Source organism: Anas acuta, chromosome 15, assembly GCF_963932015.1.
Source record: "Anas acuta chromosome 15, bAnaAcu1.1, whole genome shotgun sequence".
NCBI classification, from domain to species: domain Eukaryota; kingdom Metazoa; phylum Chordata; class Aves; order Anseriformes; family Anatidae; genus Anas; species Anas acuta.
Window position 1 is genome coordinate 13,212,313 of NC_088993.1, and position 25,733 is coordinate 13,238,045.

At 47.9% G+C, this 25,733-nt stretch overlaps 1 protein-coding gene across 3 annotated transcripts in view; it reads right to left on the reverse strand.

The window, feature by feature from the left end:
* Positions 1-25,733, reverse strand: part of MAD1L1 (mitotic arrest deficient 1 like 1) — a 346,583-nt gene that overhangs the window by 28,676 nt on the left and 292,174 nt on the right. For 2 of the 3 annotated variants that reach the window (XM_068699481.1, XM_068699482.1), the window contains exon 18: positions 17,387-17,718. The exons of the other annotated variant lie outside the window; for it this stretch is intronic. In XM_068699481.1, coding sequence (XP_068555582.1) covers positions 17,533-17,718 — 186 coding nt within the window. In that variant the 3' untranslated portion in view covers positions 17,387-17,532. Of the gene's footprint in view, positions 1-17,386; positions 17,719-25,733 lie in introns of those variants that run through there. 3 annotated transcript variants of the gene reach the window in all.

Here is a 25,733-nt window from a genome sequence, read left to right on the forward strand (position 1 = left end):
AAATTAACAAGGCCTATTTTATTTATGCAACGGTATCACCAGAAGTTGTGCATCAGCAAAAATGCACATTAGGCGGGCGGCAAGGCAAACGTCAATTGATTTCGTGTAGGTCCCAGATAAGTAGTAAGTATTACTACTATTATTATTGTTATACGAAATCCTGGATTACATTAAAGAAGCCTAAAAAGCATTCCATCTCCCGCAGGCTGTACTTCAGGTTTAAAGAAAAAAAAAAAAAAAGTGTTGATTAATGTCATGGCTGAACCAACTTAGTAACACCCGGACCAGGATAAAATGCATCTGCCCTGCAGCGCCGGCTGCCGTCAGGGCTCAGCTCCCTTCATGGACATGCAGAAAGGTGCTAGTGACACGGGGCACATCTGCACTGCCAGCTTAGCTCACCACGTTGCTCCGCAGCCTTGCAGCACACCAACTGGCTGCCCGGGCAGGGGTGCTCAGACTTCAGGGAGCATTGGCTCGGCCGAGCGCTGCCTGCGCTGAGGTTGGAGACAGCTGGATGAAGCCACCTGGCTCTGCGAGCCACCGCCAAAGTCGAGCAGAGCTATCAAGGATAATGTCAGAGCAGCCTACATGCATCGCTTCGTGTTCTGCCTTCAGGGAGAGAAGGGTTCTTTAACCACGGTGTTATGGTAGTGACAGACGTAGAGAGCCACGACTACGCTAGTTCCAGGGACCTTAAATTAAGTAGGAAAAAATCAGATTAATCCCTGGGAAAATGTCATTACACAAAAGTATCTGGCCGTCAAGAAGCTAATTAAGTCAGTCATTTGGAACTAAACAAAAAACCTGGGAGCAGAGAGGAGAGAACAAACCAATGCTCACAGTGGGATGAGTGTAGCAGTCCACGGAGTCCCAGGATTATACCAGCAGCAATGTAAAGCCTCAGTATATAGAAAGACCAGCCTCGGTTTACATTTTAAATCACACAAAATCCAAAGTCTCCCACCTAATCTACATGGCAATCCTGACCTCTGAATCCAACAGCGCAGCTATTTTTCCAGCAATACTCAAAGGAGAAAGAAAGAGAAGAAAGGGAATACTGGACCACTGCATAATTCAGCGTGTTTTGACAGTCACCTTCAGGGCATATCACACTCGACTGCTCATCATTCTCAAAGATGGATATGAAAGAGGCTGGGGGACGCTAGATGATATAATGGAGAAGCAATTAAAGACCACGGAAAACCAAAAGGCAAACCAGCCGCATCTTTCTCTAATTTATAGGACACGGAGCAGACAGTAAGATTGATTCATACATCTCTCATCCTATCAGGGGGAGAGTGGGGATGTACTGCGAGGAGATGATGTACGGCATGGGAAGTGCCAGCTACGCTGGTCCCCGTTGACATAGCGCTTTGTGACACTTCTCTTTCTTCCCAAGGGGCTGCTTGTCGAAAACCCATCAGGGTTTAGCGATTTCTCCAAGCATTAATGCTTTAATGAGACACTATGATACCCTCTCAAAATGCGGAGCCAATTCATGCATGGAGCTCGCAGTACCAGGGGGACGTCTGCACTAACTGCTGGAGTGACTCGAGCACTGAAAGCTCCGTACGCAGACTCAAACTTAAATAAAACTCATTTATAGTTCAGAGGTGGTAAAACACCGTCTCTTGGTAATTTGCAGCAGAACTTCCTCAGGAAACGCCTTGGAAGAGCTGAGCTCTCTCTCATTTTCTTTCCCTGAACACTCTCCAGAAAATTCTTCCTTACCTTATCCACTATCACCCCCTAGATGCTGAAGGTTCGCAGACAAGTATGTCAAATGTGTCAGCCTTCCCAGAGTATTAATAACTGTTTCCTGACTGGCTTCATCTTCTGTAGAAACTTTAAAAATACCATAACGCACTGTTCTATTTAATACAGAGACAGAAAAGATGGGAAAAGCCAATGACCAATGTGAAATAGGTTACACCCATACGTCTTAAAAGTTTTCTCTAGAAAAATATAGATGATGGAGAAAAGAAACCATGCTGGAGAGATCTGGGCAGCTGGCCATAAATCCAGAAGAAAATTAAGTCCCCACAGCTCTGAAAGTTGCTATTGCTCTTCTTGAAGTGAGCAATTGGGTAATCAGCGTTAATATTAAACAGCTTGTTCTGAAAAAAAAAAAAAAAAAAAGAAAAAGAAAAAAAGGGACAACTCAAAAGATTCTGCCTTCCAGCATCAAGAGACAGAAAACCTCAGACTACCAAATGGTACGTTTTGAATTTTCCTGAATCAATGTATCTAGCTGTGTTGACCTGATAACAAAATGCAAAAAAATCAGGGTCATGCCCACCCTAACCTGCCCCTCATCCAGCAGCATCTCAGAGGTATGCAGGGAGGATTTAGAGGGCAGGGCTGGAAAGGGCCTGGAGACCTGCAGCCACCCAGCCTGGTGGTGCCCACGGCTCATCACAGTGCACGAGCTGCCCACACAGCCGCTCCTGCTGGCCTGGAGCAGAGCACGACAGCAAGTTAAATAAAGGGAGATGAGAGCTGTAACAGGCTGCGTGTTCCAAATCAGAGCTTATAAATGCTTTGAGGATTGGATAATTTTTATTATATATATATGTATATATATATATATGAACACAAATATATACATATATAAAAATAAATATACATATACATATATATAACCTCTATGCATGTCATGCCAAGTTCCCTTGCCAGTTAGAAGTCCAAGCAGGGACTTTTAAAAACAGCAAGTAGAGATTTTGTAGATAAACATGTCACTGAACTACAGTATATTAAATTTAGGACTTCCCCAGCTAGATGCAAGTTCTGGGGCCACAGGAAAGCAATGCATCTTCCTTTCCCAACAGAATGAATTTCTGTTTCCTAACTGCATGACACTAAGGGAAGATTTTAAATCAGCCTGAAACAGCAAGCTTGCCTATTCTGAGGCCTGAGCAGTCAAAATTATTTTAGAGGGAGGGAGGCTGGAGGGATAGATGAAGCGAAATACGTTAAGCAAAGCAACTTTTCTTTTTAAAATGGCATCTGTGTGCTGAGGCTGGAGCATTTGGAACTTCAGCAAGAGTCCTGGGGGAGGAATTACTGGGGAGAGCCACAGCATCACTCAACGGACACAACTTTCTCCTTCATATATCCCCACGGATGTCTACGTGCATTCCAACTGTCCGTGGCACAACCAGGTACTTCTGTGTGTTCACCTTCAGAGAAGTAGGACTGCTGTGTGGGTCAAGACAAGCAGGCACACAGCTCCCTAGGCTGTGCAGAGCCGACCCGAGCAGCATCTACAGCAATGCCCCCATTCCCTGCCAGCTCCATCAGTGCCTACAGCACCAGCGGGGTTTGCTCGAGGTGCCTGAACTCACCTGGGCTGGTAGGAGTGAGCCTTCCGCGCCTGTGCTGCAAACAGAGGCACGAAATACCTATGGATCCTGTTGAAACAGCATTTTGTGTCATTCATATTTATCTGAACCTAACCAGGCCTTTATCAGCAGATTGAGGCTTCAGAGGTGGGTGACTCGTGAACTTGAAATAAAAATATACGGCCTTCCTGCTCTGGCGGCCTTGCAGTAGGTGAGCTTATCTGATTCAGCTCTTTCTCAGGAGGCTATTAATTTTTGGCTCTGTATGGATGGGTCTATTACAGGCCCATCCATAACCAGCCCATAGAGCCTGTAACACTGCCAAGCAGCGTGCTTGGAAGCAACGGGGAATTGCCCCAGGTTCTCCCAGTTCATTTTGCACCAACATGATACGGCCTGAGGAGGGGCAAAAGCCCTGCTCCATGGGCACCAGTCCGCAAACCAAGAAGAGAAGAAGGAGCAAATATTCCCTTCACTCCCACGTTTAGCTCTGGGTCCATGCATCCGGCCCCCTGAGCTCCTCCTGAGCTAAAAGCCATGGGGAGGGAGCGCAGAGCCTTCCCCAGCCACCCCTCCTCTTCCTCTCCCCGTCCCCTTGCCGGCAGTTTTCATATTCACAGGCGTGCGTCTCCTGCTCCCAAGAAGTCACCGCTGCAAACGCAGCAGTACCTGCCTGGAATTGAAAAGCTGGACATAACCACGCCGTCCAGCTCTGCTGACTTATCGTTTTGCTATCACCTAGGCCTCATTATCATGCAGTTTCTCGCCAGGCTTTGGCTTTCTTACCGCCTTCCTCCCTCTTTGCAGCCCTGCGTCTCTCTGCCCTTGTTATTAAACATGGGCTAGATGCTATCTCTCCGTTCTGCTCCCTCGTCCCCCACGCTTGCCTATCGATTATCTCGTGGGAGCTCCTGCCTGCTGCTCCCCCAGCACCACGGCTGACCTTGCCCAGCACAAAACAAAGCACCAATGTCAGGGGATGCTCGGCAGCGTGGTGTTGTGGAACAGCCCCTTCAGCTCGCTCCCGTCTCACAGAGGGAGGGGAAAAGATGGAAAAGTTGGTCGGAAAAGCTGCAAAGGACAGAGATCAAAATACAGCACGCTAACTTAACGGCTCCTTCCCTGTTTTATGGAAATGATGGAGCTTTTTAACTTGCACATCGACTGCCACAGACATCCTGGGAGCTTAATGACATCTGCAAATGCACCCTCACTTGACCTGCCGAGGGCCTTGTAGCAGCCATCCCACTTACTCTTGCAGCGATGATGCTGGCACTACGCACTAATGGTCTCGGGAATCTTTTGGTTTGACTTTCATTTCTGTAGGTTTCCAGTTTCTGAGGCATGGTGAATACATGCATTCAGAGCACGGAAGAAAACAAATAAATAAATAAATAAAATAACCAAGCATCACTTGTGTTGCTGCAGATCAGCCGAGTTGCAGGGAACATCCTGGACGTGCGAACCGTACCATGAAAGGAGGGCCAGGCACACAGCGGGACGGCACGCGGCTGGCAGCAGCCCATCTCGCTCACACCGCTGAGGCTGTGCAAAGGGCTCAGGCACAAAAGGAAGAACTTTAAATAAAGATGAAGGGGATGCAGCGGCATTGTCGCACGGCTGATCAATCCAACTCCCACCTCAGAGGTTAGCAGACGCGAGACCTTTTTGGTGGCCTTTCCCAACTCCTCCATTTCTCACCAGCAGGTCTTTTCACACTCGAGTATCTGGACTATTAACCCTTAAAGTTCCCATTTCCCTCCTTCCCATACATTATGTGCATGCACTGCTTTAACCCAGCAATGACCTCTCTGTTTCTTGCTCCGTGCATACTCCTTGTCACACATACACCACGGCAGCCCTCAGCACCCTGCTCTGTAGCACTGCCCTTCCTAACGCATGGCCCCCTCTGCCTGTCCCCTGCTGGGCGAGATCATCTCACCACCAAGAGCATTGAACTGTCTTATGGCACAGAGCCCATGAAACCGGCAGCAAAGCCTCTGAAAACATCAGCATCAAGCTATTCTGGATGCCAGAGAGCTGCTTCGTTGACCCAAAGTCCCAAGGACACCACCTGACCCCGACCCCACGAGACCACGTTTCTGAGCCCTCGAGCCCCTCGTTCAGCTACAGACTATTCTCTTTGAACAGAGCACTTCTGACAGGGAGGAAGCGGAGGAGAACACGGCAGTCTCCAGAAGGTGATTTTATCAAAGGCAGCATCCGAACAGAGCCGCAGCGACCGCTGCCTCCTAGGCTCATAGAATTTAGAAAGGTATCCAGGTGACATTCTATGATTTAAAAGTTAATTAAACTGAGCGATATGCTATAACTGCTCCAGGTGTTTATTTCAAGGTAGTCTGGTCCTACAGCATTTAGAAGGAAAGAACTACAGGGGGGTGGGGGAGGGGGGAATCTAATAAAAAACGTTGTGAGTATTGCATTAAGAAGTAATCACGCTGTTAAATCTTCCTAGTTCTGGAGCGCTTCTAATAACTTCAAACCTTGGCAATTCCCTCCAGTTCAGGCTCATTTCTGTTGTTCTGTTGTCCTCCTTTCTGGAGCTGGCAGGTTTTTCCTTTTAGGAACCCCGGGAGGGAGCCGCACAGCCCAGCAGTGTGCGCATCAGCTGCAACACCTTTGCTGGAAGGCATGTTAGATCCCTTCTGAGCACTAATGGACCGGCTGGAATGGCACCATCCCTTCCACACCGCTGCTGGGCTGGAACAAAAGCAGCCCAGAGGCAGGACACAGCGCTGGGCACGCAGCGACTGCTGACAAACCCCAGCAAAATCAAGAGAGTGGCTGGAATGTAAAGGAGATACGAGTGGGGAAGCGGATACTTCCAGAGGAAAAGGAATAAAAGGAAATGTTGGGAGAGATTTGCTTTCTCTCTCAAATGCAGTTTTTATGGAAAATGATATGAAATTGCAAGTGTGAGACTGACTCACCGAAGTTTCTGTCGCCTCTCAGTAATTCTCCTGGAGCAGGAATGTCTTCGTCATAGGCACGGATTTGTCCCCAGGACCACACTGGTGGAGCATCCTGTTATGTAGGAGGCCTGTCCCATGTGCCTGCTAATCACCTGCCACTGGCCCTACAGCAGGCACTCTTCCAAGATTCACCACCTTTTCTTCTACAGGTTCAAAAATCTGCAACTTTTAATCTTCACATCTCGAGGACTGTGAATCCCTGGCAAAGCACCATCTCTGCTCAGCAGTGCTTAGAAAGCTGAGTAAAACCACAGCGCAAAGGGGCTGAGCAAAAGCAGAGATGGAAGTTGTAAGAGCCAGGGGTGGCATGACGGGGTAACAGGGAAGAAAGGAGGGTTCAGTATCACCAGTGCTCGCTGAAGGCCCTGAGATACCTCGAAGGGTATCACATCAAGGAGAGCTCCTCTGCATTTGAAGGCAAAGTCCATTTTTCCATAGTTCGTCAGGTTAATAAATGAGCCCCTCTTCTCCCTACAGCCTCTCCTATTACCAATTCTCATGCAGCATGCCAGAGCCTCCTTTCACTATTAATACCACTCACTGTGAAATGTAATTACCAGCTCTATCACAAAGCGTCAGGCACATTTATCCACTGTACACACTCGCTGATTCCAGATCACATCAGTCACTGGCAGGCTTGTTCTGACAATGTTCTCCGAAGGAAAAAGTGTCTGCACAGGCTCCCAGCTCACTTAGGACACTTGAGCACAGCGTAAAACCGTTCTGCGGTTTGAAAACGGGCTCAATAAGTGAGCATGAAAAACAAGAAGCAAAGAGAGAGATTTAATTTAATACGGACTCGTAGTTTAAATCCGAAGGAAAGAATGGGGAGAGGCAGAGCAAGTGTTTGGCTGGAGAAGACGTATGAGTAAATGCTCTAGAAAGCAATTCAAAATGATTGAGTGAAATGAATGGCTCCCTCTTCCAGCCTGACACAAGCAAAATCCCTCCTTTGCTTTCCGCTTTAACACTCCTCATTATGTTTTGATTAAAGCCAATACAAAAAGCTCTCTTGCTGTCCCTTGCTTGTGGCTTTCTTCTTCCACCTCCCTCTTTTACAGCTCTTTGCAGCCATTTCCTAGCAAGCACATAGGATCCCCAGAAATTGCATTGTTCTATTCTTTGCCATTTGGTGAAGCTGCAACTCTCACAAAGGGCAGGGAATCAGCCAGACGTATCAGCTTCAGCTTTATTTAAAAATCCTATTAGTTGGAAGAGAAAATAATATACATTCCTACTGATATCCAACCGGCTCTTATATTAAGTGTTTCCAATTCCACGGGGCTAGAGGCAGCCTTTCCTGTCCTGTCTGAATATCAAATACGTGCTTTGAAGGCGGTACCTTCATTACACTCAATATTCTTGCAGCTGTTTAAAAGCAGGCAGCCTCTGCTTATAATGGGAAAGAGATAAAAGGTGAATTTTATTTACAGTTGAGTGTTACCACTGGGCTATGAACACGGAAATAAAACCAGAGAAATGCAACTTAAAGTACTTCTGACAAAGTAAAATAAGAATAATCAGAATCCTTGAGAAGGGAAGGAGCGGAACCGAAACAGATTAGTTATGTTAACCACTTAGATGGCAGCGTGCCTCCAACTTTTAGACTCCGGTGTCTCTACTCACAGACCACCACTGGCAGTGCTCTGGATCATCTTTCAGTACTCAAAGGAGAAGATACTCAATGCTCTAGGCTATGGCTTATGCAGTGCTCCAGCCCATGCACTGTAGGAACCTGGAGCTCCAACCACCACCTTTGCTGCATGATGCCTGGGCACATTTCCTTCCTGGAGGCTGTGCTCAGTAACGGCACAATGCCAGTTGCAGCCTGCACACCAGTGCCCTCCAGTTCCCACTGGTTTCCAAGACAGAGCTGGGGGACGGTGCCTTCTGAAAAAGAAGAGGGCTCAGAGCTTTTCCCTCAAGAAAAAAAATTCGAACAGAAGCAGTAAGCTTGCAAAAACTTCCATGTTCTGAAAATCCACAGGATTAAACTGCTCCAGACGAGAAAGAAAACAAGGTGGGCGTCTTCCAATTAAAATAAAGCACAACTGCATGACCCGCTATGGTACGTTTGTCCTAGGTACACATCAAAGCAACATCCAAAATAAATCCCCAGGCACCTTAAAAGTACAATGATGGTGCTCCCCCGAGCCCGGGAGGCTCAGATGTTCCCGTTTCCACATGGCTGTGCTCCTCAATACCAACAAATGCAACTGGTGGGGGAGCAGGGAAGGGAACAGCTGAACTTCAAACCTTTCCCACACTCTTGTAATTTTGGTGTTGCTTTCAATAGTGATTAATTTGTGGATCATCTTCTAATCTCACACAATAATGATATTTCCTGCTTTGATTCAAGCCTTTTTAAGCATGATGGTGGCAGATGGCAGGCTATTACACAGCATGGCCGCACTGCAATGGAAGCAGGAAGGATTATTAACAAAAATAGTAACTCTTCAAAAAGGTGAGGGCCCGTGGCAGAGCTGTGGTTTTATTTTTACACCTCAAACCAGTTATTTGAATGCATTATGAATGCTGTAAATATACCCAATGGATATAATGAAAATCCATTATTAATTTTCACTCATTATTAATGAACTTATAAATTCACAAGTGATGGAGCCATGACAGTGTGAGGGAAAGGTCATGAATAATAACTGCAGATGAATAATATATGCACAGTTAGCTCACAGGATACTCTGCTCATATGACTGGAATGCCTCATGTTTATTTAACTCAGCAGTGCATTGATTTTTTTTTATTCTTTGTTGGATAATAGCAGGAAGAATTACAGGGACTACAATCTCTATTAATTTGATGGATCACAGCGGACAGCTGATCCTTCTGCAGGGGTCTCCTGTACACTAGCACCAAAAAAAGCCAGGATCCCCCTCTCTTCTCCATCACGTTCTTCCTTCATCACACCCTCCTGCCTTGCCTCATTTATGCTCATTGCTGGCACGTGGAAAATATCAGATTTAGAAAGGGCTGTAGCAGACCCAGAGAAACTCATGGCTTGCCCAGGTGGCAGGTGAGGGCAACGAACCTGAGACGTGCCTGCATCTCCGGTGGCATCTCTGTGTGACAAATGGGGGAAGGCAAGCCGTGTGCTGTGTGTGCAGACAGACAATTTTGTTTTGGTTCCATCTGTTAGGACTAATTTGTTAATTATTAAATAGATAATTTATCATCGCTGCATGCTCGATCGGTGTTTATTATCCACTGTCTGAGGCAAAGGGAGTGCTGTGTGAATGAAGATGGGATTAATTAATAACGAAAAGTTCAGGCAGCTGCAAACTTGTGGTAGCTGCTTCCAGTCCCTGTCTTTCCCTGAACAAGGAGGAGGCTGAGGGATGGGAGGAAACATCAGAAATTCAAGTCACTGACTGTCAGATTTCCTCCTTGCCCCCAAAAACTAACCGCTGCTGGATGATGGAAAGCAAACTCTATCTCTTCAGACATTCACCTTAGCACTTTCCAACCAATTTCTTCTTAGGCTAGGCCCAGCTACTCCATTAATCACAAACTGCGAGCGAGCAGCTCTCCGGAGGGTTTGCTCTGGTCAGCATCACCGTGCCATTCCCAGCCCCACGGAGGAGAACTGGGTCACTGTCCCCTTCCTACAGAAATCTATAAACTGCAGCCAAAGCAAAACAGCAGATCTCTGGGCTTCGAGTGGAGACGCCAGCTCTGTTTTTTTCTCAGCCACTATTTAATTTAGGTGAAAGGGGGTGATGGGAGAAGGGGATGAAGTAGTAACAGTAGGAAGAAGCCTTCAGAAACTTCCTGATGTGCCCTTCTTTGCAACCCTTGCTTCACATAGTAAAAAGTGAAGGATAAGACACACAGACACACCTACAGTCCTACACGTTTCATTACTGAAAAGCGTTCACAAAGTTTCAAACAAAGAAATTCCAAGAGGAATCTCAAGAGAGTGAAAAAAAAAATCCTAAACAGGCCACAGGCCAAATAAACACCAACCTGTGTAAATATACAGGAGAGATCCCGAAATGCAAGAAACCAGAGGAAATTGATGCTGAGAGCACACAAACGGATAACTTTCAAAGAGCCAAGTACCCAACTCACCAGCTCTTCACTCTTCTAAACAGAGGCATCGAGGGAAATCAAAGCAAAGAGACGGTACGGACGGTGTGTTATTTGATGAAAGACACCTCTCAGCTTAATGGACAGGCCACAAACAGCAATCATGCCTGCAGTCATGCAGCCTAGAAGAGAGATGCATCATGTTTTGCTCCCGGTAGGAAAAGACCTTCCCCATAAAACTTCTTCAGCCAGACCTTTAGGGAACTTCAGGTGGCATTTTGGTTACCTGTTGCTCTGCTGTGCCTCCACCCCTCATGAGCAATTTAACAAGTACTTTGTACAAACAAAAGTTTTCTTGCTAAATAAATAACTCATGGCCGAGTAAACAAAAACTTTTTAAAAATGCATGTTTTGATGCAATTGCTTTTTTTAATTGGCTGGTTTAACATTTGAAATTTGATTTAATTTTCAACTTGATTATCCTCACCGTGGGGTCAGGCTGCCAGAGATACAAATGAGCTCTGAAGCCTCTGGTGCTCCCCACGAGCCTCCCAGCGGAGCCTGCTCGCCGCTTCTGTGTTCCTCCAGCCCCCTTCCTGCTTTTATTATTATTATTATTAAAGAAACAAAGATCAAATTCAGGCCAATGGCAGACATACTTTTCCTAGCTTTTCATTAGTAATTTTAAAATGAGATGGTGCTCTGGAGCCTTGAGCATTAATCCCAGCTCTGACAACTTCTTTCCTTAATTGCCTGAATGCAATCTCCACACCACCCCAACTGTCCTTACCCTTAAAACGAGCGATGATAACAAGCAGGTATGCCAGCAAGTGAATTAATTATGTTGGGGAATTGCTTGAAAGATGAATGCTATGAGCTGGGACGAATAAAGCCATTGCGTTTTCAACCCTGTGACAGTACAAACACAGAAACTAGTCTGAGGAGACGACAACATCTCCAGCTGCCTCTGATGTAAGGCGCGTTTGCAGCCCAATCACTACTGAAGCTCAGGAAAGCCATTTGCTTTTCAGCAGAACCACCGAGTTGTTGGTAGCTGCCAGAGATTTCTCTTTCCTACTTCAAAAGAGTCTTTTGCACCCTTCTGCTACTTGCTGGTACCAGTATTCGCACCACCAGGTGCTCTGTTCATCGGCAGGACCCCTCATTTCTCCGAGGTTCACAAATTGCGGAGCTCAAAAGAATTGTAAGAATCAGCCGATCTAAACTGATGAAAAGCACAAGCCAGTGAATTAAGCAAAGCAGTTCCTGCATCAGGCTCGTAATTGCTAGCTGACTTACAACATTTCTTGTACAAGAATATCCCATCTTCATTTAGACACTTCAAAGTGATAGTGAACCCCCCACGTGCTGAGATAAATAGTTCCGATGGTTAATTACCCCTGTTGTAACAAAAGCATTTCCTTATTTCTAATCTTTCTTGGTTTCTACTTCCAGTATTTGATCTTGTTATGCTTTTGTCCAATAGATTAAAGAGCTCTTCACTAGCCCAAATCATCTTCCCATATAGGAGCTGGGACTATGATCAAGCTACTTATTAACCTACTCTTTGTTAAGTTAATTAGAAGGAAAGCTCCAGCCTCTCCATGGTTTTAGATCTTGAGGTAAGACAGAGGAAATAGAGAGTGCCCAGCAAGTAATTCCACCCTTTTTTTTTCAGAGAAATCCAGGTTAAAATAACAATGTGATTAAAAAAAAGGAGATGCATGTGTGACATGGCTTAAACCACCCATCACATATTTACGGTACCCTTACTTCCTCCTCTTCTTGCATAGGTCAACAAAGGAGAGGATGTTGGAAGGTGTTTTCAGGCTGACTTTGTACATCTTCCCAAAGATCACTGACACCACCTCAGTGGAGACAGAAAGAGATAGAGGCAAAGACTGACACGCCAAGAGATGCTGCAGGGAGACCCCGCAAGAGGCACACTACTTTGGACAAGAGGCTGCTTGCTGAGTCGGAGCCTGTCTTTTTCTCTGAAGGCCCTTGCCAGCTGTTCTCTCATCCAAAGGCTGCTTTGCTCTCTCCTGCCTGCGTGGCAAATTACCTACACAGCCATCTCTTCTGATGCTGACAGGGGATCTTGGCTCACTTCTCCCCTCGTCGCCCACTCCTCTTGCACATGTGCTTCTCTTTACTCTCCTCCTTGCCAAGTCGCCTTAGAGAGTGCTTTCTCCTCTCCCTTCCTCTTTTAGCTGCATTTTCTCTGGGGGAGGACTCACAGGGCTGGAGCTCTCCTCTGCATGCCATGAGATGCCTCTTTTCCTCAAATCCTGCTCTGAACGAGATGTTTTCTGCTCTGTCAACGGAGCTTTTTCAGGTTATGTGAGCACTCCTCCTACCTGAAATGCTCCAAACCCAGGCTCAGCACGTTGTCTTCTCCTTTCCAGTTCATTGCAACGCTCCTGTTTGTCATTACCCCTGCTATGCATTTTGATTTGCTTTAAATCAAGTAATAATTATGTTTAATTATGCTTGTGTTGATGCTGAACACTGGCATGCAAGTTGGGAAGGAGCACGATGCCATGACAGATGTCTTGGGACACAAGGGGACACACAATATGGGGAAGACATCCAGTAACTGGTAAATGTTAAACTGGAGCTAGAAATCCAGAAGTGCTAGGTAATTTAATGGCATCACACCCCAGCAAATGGGCTTTAGGTGGAGAGAAGGAGGATCTGCCTTATGGCACCAAGGAAAAAACAGCTGGGAGATGGCAATCAGGCTGAGGGAGCTGGGAAGGGCTTATCCCATCTCCCTGAGCTCCTGATCCCATTTCTAGGAATGAAGCGAACCTGGGACAAAACAAACCTGGCAGCAAACACCAGAGGAAGAATCTTTGGCTGGTTATGGGGCCGGATGGGAAGGCTGCTCCCTGTGCCTCTTCCTCTTTGTGGCCATAACCACAATGCTCAGCACATGTGCTGCTTCCTCCTGGCCTCCTTGAGAGGTTTAACTGGAGGCAAATTTAGTGCTGATGGGAAGAAATTAATGGCAAGCAGTAAGAATGCAACTGGTTACCCACAGAAGCAGTGTGGCGAGGTGGGGGGAGCCAGGCTCAGCTGTGCCTTGAGTATCCCATGGCCAGGGCAGGCTCAAACCTCTCCTTTTTGGATAGCAAGAAGTAGCATCGTGGACTCCAGGCCACTGAGCTAGACACAAGGCCACAGTGGTTTGCGTTTCGTTCATCTCCTGTTTAACAGGAAAGAGATAAAGGTCAAAAACCCTTCCTGGAGAGAAAAACTGCTGCTCAGTGTCAATGATTATCTGTCACTTCTGGCAAGGACCCAGCCATGGACTGGGGACCTTTGGGTGAAAAGGTCTGGTCTCTATTGACTTGTTTTCTGGCAGTGCTAATGCTGGTGAAAGATCATTTTTCCCATCAGTTTGCGTTATGATTTATTGGTACAGGGGTCGAAATTCAATAAAACGAGCATCTCCATCACCACCTCTCAGCAGCTGTGTCTCAATACTCTGAAAATTTCACGAAGACAAAAAGAAACAAACAAACAAGGCCCTGCCCCAGCGAGATTAAAGGCTGTCAGACACCCGTGCCTGTGATGGCTTTTTGTAACCAGCTGTTGTGCCGCTCACAACCGAGGCCGTGCAGGCACAGAACACAGAGCCCACCCCGATGGCACAGCCAAACCTCCACCTCCTGGGGCCGAAGGATCAGAGCAAACACCAGGAGGCTGCCGAAGGAGCTGGCACATTCCCCGCAGAGGCTTTCCATGGCAGCACCGAGAGAAGACAGAAATCAGCTCCTCGGAGTTGGTTTGTACCAGTGGTGCGAGTACTCCGGACATAAATTTTGTTATATTAATGAGTCACAGCGGTCACATAACCTGCCACTCCATCTTCCCTTCCTTCTAACAGCTCCTCTCGGAGATCTAATCTCAGTAAAACGCTGGAGGAGCCTCTCAAATGGCCACGTTTTACTGCTGTCATTCTCTCACCACTTCCTCACGCCAAAGGGCCATGGGGGAATAATCTCTTACTTCGGAGATCAAAGCCCTGTATTAATGACCAGGAGCTGCCGCTCACACCAAGCAGCCTGCTGCTGCTCCCCAGCCACCAGCCCTGGTTGCTTACAGCAGCAGCATTAATCCACTCACTGGTTTTCCAGTACAGTCATTAGTTCTTACTTGTTTAGCACCCAAAACGCAACAGGTATTTGTCAGGACACGTCAGAGGCAGAGTTCCTTCCATGAAAAGCTTTGAGGCTCAATGGGAAAAGGCTCAATGGCAGGGAGGTCCTGCCTTTGGGCAGCCCTGCTTTGCTCCCCAATAATGCCTGCAGAAACATCCCTGGGCTACACACGTGTGGTCTGCACCCAGCAGTGCTCAGAAGCCCGTGCTGTCACTAAGAAAATGGACATTTAGGACAGTCTCGTAGGCAGCTCTATCATATGTACCAGTTGCCTGAACACTTCAGTGTTTGTACAGATTGTTTACCTGAACTATCTCTGTATGTGCTAAAAAGAAAAGCATCTGAATTTAGAAAGCCAGATTGGGCTTTACCAGCAGCCAGAAGCACGCATCTGGAAGCTGCGAGATTAAATAACTCCAAAAACTGGGCTTCTACAAAGGAGACGGACCATATTTCTATTTTGAGTTTATTGTCAGCACTACGGGCCACATGCAATCTGCCTGGTTTCTGCTTGTGGTCTAGGGCTGCCTATTAAAAACTATTTCAGAAAATACTCAGAGTGCTGAAGGCTTTGGGGACTGGCTGGGAGCAGTCTGAGCAGCAAGGGCTGGGAGAGGCCACGCAGTCGCGATGGGCCAGGAGCAAGAGGAATCATCATCAGGGACCTGACTGGCACATTTGCAAAGGTGAGGGGAAAGAGGTAGACAAGCCTGAAGGTTTCTGATTTTCCTAACAATGCCCATAATTATTTTTGCTTTTGTTTGCCAAGGAAATCTCTTTTGCAGTGCTAACACGGCCCCTCCATCTATCACTTCCCACCAAGACTCCCAGGAGAGCTGCGTCTTCTGTGCTTTAGGGAGAGGGGCTGGGGAGCAGGACTCATTTAACAGCAGGAGACCCTGCTCGATGCAGCCACGCTGCAGCCAGAGGCTGCTCTGCCTCTGCTGTGCTCTTCTCCCGTTGTGTGCCAACGGCCTGGCTCGCCACAAAGCCCAAATCCAGAGCAAAAAGACCGCTGTACACGAACAGGAGCACAAGAGCATCCAGAGAAGGTGTTATTTCTGTCGGGATTAGGCAATGTGCATGGAAAGCCATCTGCTGGGAAGCAGCGACGTGCCTGGCCTCACTAGGATGCTCCCTCCCATTTGCCACTCTTCTCATCTCTCTGCTGGACGGGGTTCAGCCAACTGCCTCGCGTTGGCCGCCTCTCCACAGCAGCATCAAACCCCCCTCATTTCTCATTCTCTCTAACATCCTTTATGTATTCCCTGCTTGATGATTCTCATCCATTTGTTCAGGTGGCTGAATGTCGACCAGTCGTGCTGCGTTCCCCCCAGCGAACAGCTGCCTCCCACTCTGCCTTCTTCCCAGCATGTCCCCACTCAGGGGAGAAGCCTGAGATCAGCGTGACACAGAGACCTCTGACCATGCTTCCACTCCTACATCTCTGCCTTGCAGCTCTTAGATAGAAAGAGGCAGTGGAGCAAGAATAATGAAGCAGAAAAGAAAGGCATTACATGCAGAAATTGTACCGCTTCTGCTCCAAACACTAAGCTGACAGCCCACAGCAGCTCCCTGGGGGCCTGTTCCAAACCCATCCACACAGACCTGGACATTGCCTGGGTGAAAGCTTCCCTGCCCGGCTCATTCCAACTTGAACAAGACTCCTGGCTAAGAGAAAGTCTGAGCTAACAGGAGGCAAGGGCAGAGGCTTGTGGTTTCAGGAGGAGAACCGGGGGACAGCCGGTCCCTGCTGGTGTGAGCTGAGCAGTTCTTCCTCCCAGAAGAACACCAGGTCTCCGCACTGGCAGCTCTTCTCCACTGTGAGTGAAGGGACACGTGGCTGTGCTCAGACATCTCGACCCTATGGAAAGGTGTTACCAAACACCTTAATGCCATAACACCAGACAAAACCAAGTGTTTTGTTCTCTTCCTCCAGGAATGCTGCGTGACCTTTGCTGCGTGCCTGGAGATATTTAGCACTGCACAGTTTGGATAAAGAGGATTTGTAAAAAGGGAAAACAACGCACACAAAAAAAAATCCCAGTGGCCTACCCAGCCAAAAGCACACACATAAGGCAGAGGAGCAGCAGACGAATTTCATGCTTTGATGCAGAGACTGCAGTTAAATAACATACAGCACCACATTTCCCTCCTGGCTCCACGAGGTTGCATGTTGAAGGAGATCCATATGGCTAACCTGGCAGCGAGAACGTGCCTCTGATTTCCACTGAGCTAATGGGAGCCAATAACGTTACCTGCATCCTGGAGGACAGCGTTCCCACCCATCCCAATATTTGTCTAATAAAAGGTCAGTGCATTATACGGCATCTATTTGCAAAATTAAGAGCCTCTCTCCAGCAGCTAAATGCTTGCTTTGGATTTGGAATTACTGTAATTAAAGTTACATTGTGCTCGGATTGGTGCCAATCACTGCGGAGCTCCAGGCACGACCTGCCGTTCCCAGCGCCATGCGCCTGGGCGTCCCACTCCATTAGCTCCAGGGAATTAGCTGTCATTAACGAAGAGATGCACACTCCTTCGTGTTGTCAAACCGCAATCAAGCGGGTCACAGGTGAAGAATAAATACTTTCAGAACAAGCCCAATTACACCATTTACATTTCATTACAGAACCTGTTTAATCCACTGATGGGCTCCCAAGTTCTTTTGCCTAATAAACAGCATTTCAGAGGAATTAATAGGCCCTGCAAAACATGCTAATTACACTCTTTTGCATTGCATTTGCAATATTGATTTTAAAGTTGCTCCTTCCCCCTCCACCCTCCTCTCCCAGCTCCAGAGCCTTAACTTTCAGCAAAGTACACTCAAACCAACCTAATTACTGGCGAGTTTGGAAGCTAATGCATCTCTCTTGTCAAAGCTCGGTTCCAGCGAAGGCCAACGTACGGGGAGGGATTTTCACAGCCCTAACTTGTGCGAGTTCCTCCAGACGACCACTGGAAGCAGCTGCTGAATAGCAATTACAGGCGGAGAGCAGGCATCAGCAGAGACTTTGCCATAGCAACGAGCCGAGCTGGACCCGCTCCCCAAAGACGCCTCCTCCTCGCAAAGACCACAGCGGCGGAACGGGGACGATGACAACACAACCACCGCAATCGCGTTTTGATTTCAAACCGGAGCTGTTTGACGCTCTCCTGGGCACCGAACTGTTTAAAAACAAAAGGAAAGTTTATTTCCTAATTGCGGGCCTCGGTTAAGCCATTCGGAGGAGAGGAACAAGCGAGACGTGCTCGCGAAGCACGCCGTCTGCCTCTTTATTCACCCTGGCTACCTCGCCCAGCTCCTGCCACCGGCGTTTTGCTCTTTTCCTCCTCTCCATGCTCACACTGAACTCCCCTCTGCTCCTCTTAAACCTGTTTTCTTCATTCAGCAAGCTGCCTTCCCACCTCCGACTTGCTGCATTTGGCTTGGTGGCTGTCACTTACCACTGTGATTTTATCCAGAGCTTATTGACAGCTAAAAACACTCGGAGGTGGAGATGGAGAGATGGACAGCAGTGCTTGCTGTGTACCTGCACGGCACCTGCAGAGTGTTTAAACAGAGCTGGCAATAAAAGACAAAAACCTGCCGGTTTTAATTCCTTTGCTAGCAACAAAACAGGGAAGAAAAGCCAAAGAAGTCACTCCTGGGCTGTTGGAAGATGGTGAGGTACAGGGCAGCCCTGAGCTGAAGTGGCAAGGGGGAGAGGAGAGGCCATGGACATGTCTGGGGGGACCCTGCAGTACAAATGGCAGATGGCAGAAGGGAGCTTGCAGAAAACAGAGGTTGTCCCAGACGGCTGTTCTGCTAAATGCATGTGGCCTAAAGGAATGCCATGGAAAGGGCTGAGATCTACCCCTCCGTCTGCTTCTGTCCCTCAGAAACGTTCCTCAGTAGATAACGCAGGTTCCTGAGGGAGTGGGTATGCAAGCAGATACTGCAGAAGGAGACAGAAGGAGCAGTCAAAGCTTAGTGCAGATGACATACATTGCTCAGATGTGTTGCCTCTTCTCTAGGAATTTGGGCTGATGAAAGCGATGTCCCCAGCTGCACCAAAGAACAGCACGAGTACAACCCATGGCCACGATCTCCTTTCCTATATGGCTAGTTTACTTGAATGCTCATCCAGGAGCAAGTTACTGCACCAGTCAAAACCGTTCGTGTTAGCCCAGTGAGCCATGCAACCCTCTTTCTGAAGTCAGCACCAGGTGCTCCGAAGTGCCCCAGGTACTGCGCTGTGCTCAGACTTCCACCATCTGCTGAGGGCGCTCAGTGCTAGGAACGGCCCATGAGCTGCCTCGTACGCCCCTTGCACGACACCAGAAGCCTCCAATCCCCCATGCCCACCCTTTTCCCTCCTCACCTTTAACCAGAGCACCTGGCAGGCAGGAGGCACCGGGGGAACAACACCTGCAACAGGTATCTGAGACAGGTAGGGAGGCTGCCGGGCATCTTGTACTGTTTTATAACATAACTGTCACGTGTATAGGATTTATTTTGCCTCTCAGAGATTTTAAAGGGATTTACAAACTTAAAATGCTAGAAATAATACGGTAGGATCTCTTTTCCCTCGTAAACCAAACTGGATTAGGTACTTATTGTCTGGAAACACTTTGAAGTATCACCCTATTAATCACGCAGCCCCTGTTTAACATCACTTACAAACACAGCACAGGCTGGGAAGGAGATGTAAACACCAACCATGTTTTGTGGAGGTGAGGGGAGCAATGTAATTATGTTAATATTTGTCAAGAATTACTCTTACTGTTACAAAAATGCCAGAAGACATCAAAAACTACAAGCAGCGCCATGTACCTTCTGCAGGGCAGGCCCTTAGGCAATGCAACATCTCTTGACAGCATGCTATGCCCATGGCTGTCTCAGACAAGGGTGCTTTTAAATGCAAAACCTTCTGACGGACTTTTCCTTGAGGTTTTCCACCGCAGGGCTAACCCAGCCTAACCCTGCACAGTTTGCAACAGCAGAAAAGATCAAAGCTTAGCCCTTCTGCTCCTTAATCACCCACCGAAAGCACAGGCTCACTGTTGTCATCTCCTTGCACAGGTAAGAGTAAAGACAGGCAGGAGATTTTTTACCCAGTAGTTACAATGATTAATGTTTCTAAACAGACATACAGTTTGAAAGCACTATTAGAGAAAAAAGAAAAGTTGTTGCTTCATAGTCTCAACCCACTATTTTCCCTGGGCATTAAGCCAGCGACTGAAGAATGAGGAAAGCTGCTATTTAAAGACTTATCTGGAATCGCAAGGTTTGGTAATGAACACGACTTGTTACAGTCCCCTTTGCTCAAATCAGAGACAAATGAAAGAGGCATGGATGAGTGCTCTGCTGAGCTCTCTGTCCTCAGTCAAACAGAAGAAGGCCGGCGATATGCTTCTCGCAACTGGCTCTCCATCCCCGTTTCCCTGGTGGAATAAGAACAAGCTTCCCTCCTTCATTGCCAGCAAAGAACCAGGAGCTGCTCTGCACGAGGTACCTTTCCTGTCTGTCACTGTCAAGCAAGATGCTAGAAGATTATTCCACTGAATTCAAAGAGCAAGGCACAGTACCTTTCACTTTTTATAGAAGCTACTAGACTATATAAAGCTACCAGTCTCGTAATTGTGAAATAACACACGTTCTGCAGGGGATCATGCTGGGAAAAGAAAAGGTGTGAGCTTCCATGAAGCCAGTGTTCCTTCCTCATTAGCTGCTGCAATACTTCTGAGAGCAACTGCCAGAGCTGGGATGCTACATGTGTGCTGGCGCCTTGCTTGGAAACACGGCAAGGTGGAAGAAGTTCCTGCAACACCAGTGGTCTGCCTGGGCATGGTTGGCTGCTCTCAGCTCCTCTCATACCTCTTCATGCCCCTGTACAATTTAAATACTTAATTGTAGGGAAAAAAAAAAAAAAAAAAAAAAGAGAATAAAACCCATAGGTTTTGCTTCCAGCTTAGTCTCAGGAACACCGATGTTGTGAGCTGTTGCTGTAAAACCTCTCCAAACAAGGCCGGTGTGACCTCCTGCATCCAGGGCTTCCTGCTATTACGAACTGCAGAACAGCATGCTGTGTCCTGCCCATAAGGCAGACAGACAACAGACTGTGGTCTAATTAGAAAAGACATGCTTCCCACATTCTCCATAAAGCCGCCTTGGCCTACAACTAAGGACAAATAAATAACTGTCAGGGCTAATAAGCCCAGAATCAGAGAGGAAGGGGAAAAAAAAACACCAAAAAACAAAAAACACAGGAATTGGATCTACGCAGACCTCTAAGTGATCAGGAAGAGCGCATGGTAACAACTGTGCCGACAAACAGAAGCAGCTACGTCTGAGCCAGTTCCTCTTCAGCAGACTCGGACATGCTCCACCTCAGAGCGCCGTGCCAGCCCCTCAGCATTTTGCTGCTTTTCCGAACTAAAAGAGGCCCCAGTTACCACAGGTGGTGGCATGAGAGCACTGGGGCAGCACAAAATGACATCCAGAAGCACTGTGTATGTTACCCACATGGAGCACACAATCCTTACAACAATTTGGATCCAGAGCCCTCCAATTTTGCCTCCCCTCTCCGCCACAGGGGGATACACCAACTGCAAACACTCTTCAGGCCTTCCCTGAGGGCCAGTTGTGCCACCAGTGACCCACACACCACAGTGGCACCCAGCAAGTCCCTCAGACTGCTGCTGTGCTTGAGAAAAGTGTAAAAATTTACATTGCGTAGGGAAGATTAATCCCAAGTGACAGCTTCCAACACAAGATGTGAAGAACGAGTTGGATTCACCCAAATTGCCTCAGTTCGGTCCCCCCATCCCTTCCTCAATGACCAGATGACCGTTCGGGCATCTGCTCAGAATTCATTTTCATGAGTTTATTTTGCCTTTGTGCCCACAGGCCTGAGGCGAGGCCTGGCCCCTGTTTATCTGCAGGGTGCCAGCCCAGTTCGTTCCCACTGGGAGCCTGTCCCTGCCCGGTGACAGTGACAGAGGAGAACCCACAGGGGACAAGGCAGTGCCAGCTCCCACACACCAGCAGAACCAGATGCCAAATGTCACTCCTGGGGTCTGACACACACTTGCCAGAAACACTGGTGTCTCCAATGCTGTCTTTTACTCAGTGAGAAGGCAGGGGCTGAACTCGAGACCAGGAGGCCGCTCAGAGCTTTTCCCACAAGAACAGTGACAGCAGGAGCCACCATATGGGACAAGACATGAGGCAACTCTGCCTCAGCCCTGCTGCTTGACTAGGACTCATCAGGCTGAACTCAGTGCCCATCTGCTGACCACTCCAACCCCAAGCTATACAACTTGGAAGTCAGCAGGAGAGCTCCAGTTGATGGAGCTGGCTTCGTTCCACCTCAGTTTCTTCTGCTCTTCAGCAAAGTGGCTGAGGAGCTGGTCCCAGAGCCATGCTGGTGGGGTGGCACTGCATGAAAGGAGGCCGCCCAGGGGAGGAGGTGGGATGTGACCTGAAGAGATGAGATCTGTTAAAATCCCTGTCAACCTGAACTTCATTTTGCACAAGAGGCAGGCTCAATTCCATGCCACAGGCACAAAACCCTCCAGATTTTGTCCCGTCCAATTTGTGGCGCCAGCCAGAAGCTGAGAAGGTGGAGATGCACCATGGAGAAGGTGCAAGATGCACTGAGGTCGTAGAGAACAGCAAAATCCCTGACCCAGGCCTTAGGTAACTGCAGCTTGGCCTCCACGACATCTTTGCATCCTTGCCCTGTGCTGGACAGCTGGTTAGGGTGCCTGCCCATGCCAGATCTGATGATTGCTTTCTGCAAACAGCTTATCCGCAGAGAACTGGACTAAACCCAAACTCATTTCATGTGGGTCACTGCCCAAGAGGACGGCAAGTAATGACTTCTCATCTCTACACAGGCTGGATGCAAACCACTGATCTACAGCACCAGACTCCCCAGTTTCCTCCCGGTCTCCTCAGTTAAAGGACATCTCCTTCCCACCAGTACCCCCCAGTGACTGTGTCAGAACTATCAGAACTATTTCTCCCTGCAATGCCTACAGGAAAATTCCCTTTCAGAGGCTCAATTATACAGGAAAATCTCATCAACTGCCCATGTGAGTCAGCTATTCCCCTGAATCCTAACAACCTTTTCTGCAGGAGCTGTTTGGGAAAGGAAAAGAACAGAAAGACAAAAGGGTTGTGTCCTAAATAAAAACATGTATAACCACTTGCCAAAAACAAACAAACAAAAAACAAACCAAGACAAGAAAAAAAGGAAAGAAAAACACATTTAGCTTTTTAAGGCAGTAACGAGCAGAATGGCATTCAGCTTCAAGGCTATGCAGGCAGGTCAGAAAACCCTCCAGAGAGGAAGAACTAGGCCACAAAACTCCAACATAGCCGCTAGAAACTGCCTGTATTATCCAAAATTTGTGGGTGAGGTCCCTCTGATGGCGGAGCTGGCTGGTTGCTCTTCTTTGCACAGTTATTTGTCTTGATGGGCTGTGGGAAGCAGCTCTAAGCTACCTGAGAGGAAGACGAGATGTGACCAGGATGCCGAGCACAGCAGGCTGTGCCTCCACCTTCCCCAGTCGATCTGACAGCCAGCATCAGGCTGCCGAGCTGGAGAAGATCGCCTTGTGCAGAACCTGGGAATGTGGAGAGCAGCAATCCACCTTCTACGTGCTCTTGGATCCGCTGGTACCAGTTCTTCCCGCTGGCCTATTTATCTGCCTCCGAAACAGGCAGGCAAACTCCAGCGTAGTGAGGGCTGGCTTAGGCAAACAATTTTATGGAGGAAAACTCTTGGTGGTTATTTGTCTCTACCCTCCCCAAGGGAAATAATCTCAATATTATGAGCAACAGCATTCCTGAGGAGAACATGCAAAAACCTGGAAAATGCATGATTTTCTCATCAGAAGCAAGGTCATCTAAACCCAGAGACTACTACATTCAATATTAATATCTCCCTTTTTCCAAGCAGGGTTTGAGCCTCATGGTAACCATCAGTTCCCCAGAGAAATGTCTTCCAGTAACTTTGATGTGAACTAATTAAGTTTGCACAGCTAATAAGTGCCATCTGCCTGCCACGATGCTCCCTGAGACTCCGCAGGCTGGGAGAGGATGGGCTGGCTCATCTCGTGACACCTGCTGTGCCAGCACCCTCACTCTGCATTCCCCTGCAGCTCACAAGTCCAACAGGGATCCAGCAAAGGGAACATGGCACAACCATGAAGATGGAGCCCTGGATGGATGCTCCCTCCTGACACGTGCGACTGTCTTCTTTGAGCCTCAGATAATTCTTATTTCCAGGAACTCCATTTGTTTCTGCTGGTCCAGCCCTAAGCCTTTGTGTACAATGCTCTAATGAGGTCTATTCCACTGCTCCAAAGCGCACATCGACCACACCGCTCAATTTATTTCTACTTGGAGCGTCCAAGATCTAATTCTCAAAAAAGAGTTTGAAAAGATCTATTAAGAGCATAGCACCAATTGGTAAACAATGTCCATTTCTGGACCGCCCTGGCAATCCAATCAGCGAAGGCATTTCAGGACACCGTGTTCAATATTGGAAAATGAAATTGCTTTGAAAAAATCCCTCCTTGCTTATTTGCCAGATAATGACAGAAGAGCTGATGCCAAGCACAGCCAATCTGTCCTAGCGTGTTCAGAGAGACAGTCCTTATGCTGAGGCATCCTTTTTTCCCTCCTCATCTGCCTGAGCACATCCCACCCATCGGTCCCCACCCTCACCTGGGACCAGGAACACCCTGGAGGCTCCTGATCTCCATCAGGGCAGCAAAATTCCCTGTGCTGCAGGACCAGGTAAGCCGGTGCCTTGTTTTTCTCTCTCAGTACAAAAATGTCCTGAATTTTGCACTTTCCTCTCACTGGAGGCAAGGATATGTTGTTGTCTTCCCCTTGTAAATATTTGCTGCTGAAAACCATTTGTAGTGTAAAATTTCTCTGAGGAAAAGGAGCTGACTTTCTGTTGTATTTGGTACTATTTCTTGTGTCATCCATGGTCTTTGCTTACTATTTTTATAGGTACTTTTAAGAACTATTGGCTGCTTCTCTGCATGCAGAAATATCAAGATAAAAAAAGAAGAAAGGCAAGGCAACCCAGCAAGCTAAGCTCAGAGAGGTAAGCCTCATTTGGGGAGCTCCAGGCTCAGCTCCCTGCTGTGTCAGACTCCCCACATGACTGCTGCCCACCTTATAACCAGATTAACACTCCCGACAAGAGTACAGCCCTACACACCCACCTACAGACCCCAAAAAACCTGGAGTGGGTCCTTCACCAGCAAAGCCTGAAGCAGTGCCATAAGCACAGCCCACATCTCCCCCCTGCCGCCTTCCTGAGCACTCCCTCATCACACCTCACACTCTGCCCCATCCCTTCCCCCATGAACTTCCATATAATAACTGAGAAATTTGACAAGCCTAACTTTAATCACGTTCTAACCCAGGTTGGTATCATTAATCTCGCAGCCTCTGATGGGTAATTTAATTAGGGTGCATTTGTAATGAATTACAATCATCATTTAGCGCTATTGTTCCTAACACGAGCAGAGGGGAGTCACAAAACTGGCATCATTGATCTTCTTAATTACACTCTACACTCTGCAAGGCACCCCCAGCCCCAGCCTTTCAGCGCTGGTTTGACGGATGCAGGAGCACACGGGCACCTGGAGCCCCTCGCCAAGCCCAGCAAACATCTCCCCACCAGCAGCTACCGGGCCTGCAGAACGGGACCTTTGGCAGAGCGAGTGCCAAACCCTCAGCAGACAGCTCAGAGGTGAAGCACAGAGGGAAATAAGAAGTTGGGACAGAACCTGAGCATCTCTTTTAGCTCTCTTTCCCACCAGCTGTGGGTATGTGACACAGATGTTAAGATACAGCCAGACACTGCACGTGACTAAGTGGGCCAGAAGTATCCCAGCAGCCCTCCCAGATAACAGATATTTATCCAAACACGTTCATGTGATGGATACACAGCCACACCAATGCCACACACACATGGAAGACTGCAGTCATTAACAACGTCCTAATGGAGGCAGAACAACGTGCCACAGAGCTTTCAATCTCTCTCTACAGCACAGCACCAGAAATTTCCAGCCCCAAACGTCTGTCTCCAGCCAGCTCCTTCGCTGCTCCACGCAGGATGCGCGGGCAGCGAGCGCATGTATTTATTTCAGACATGACTTCAGCCTGC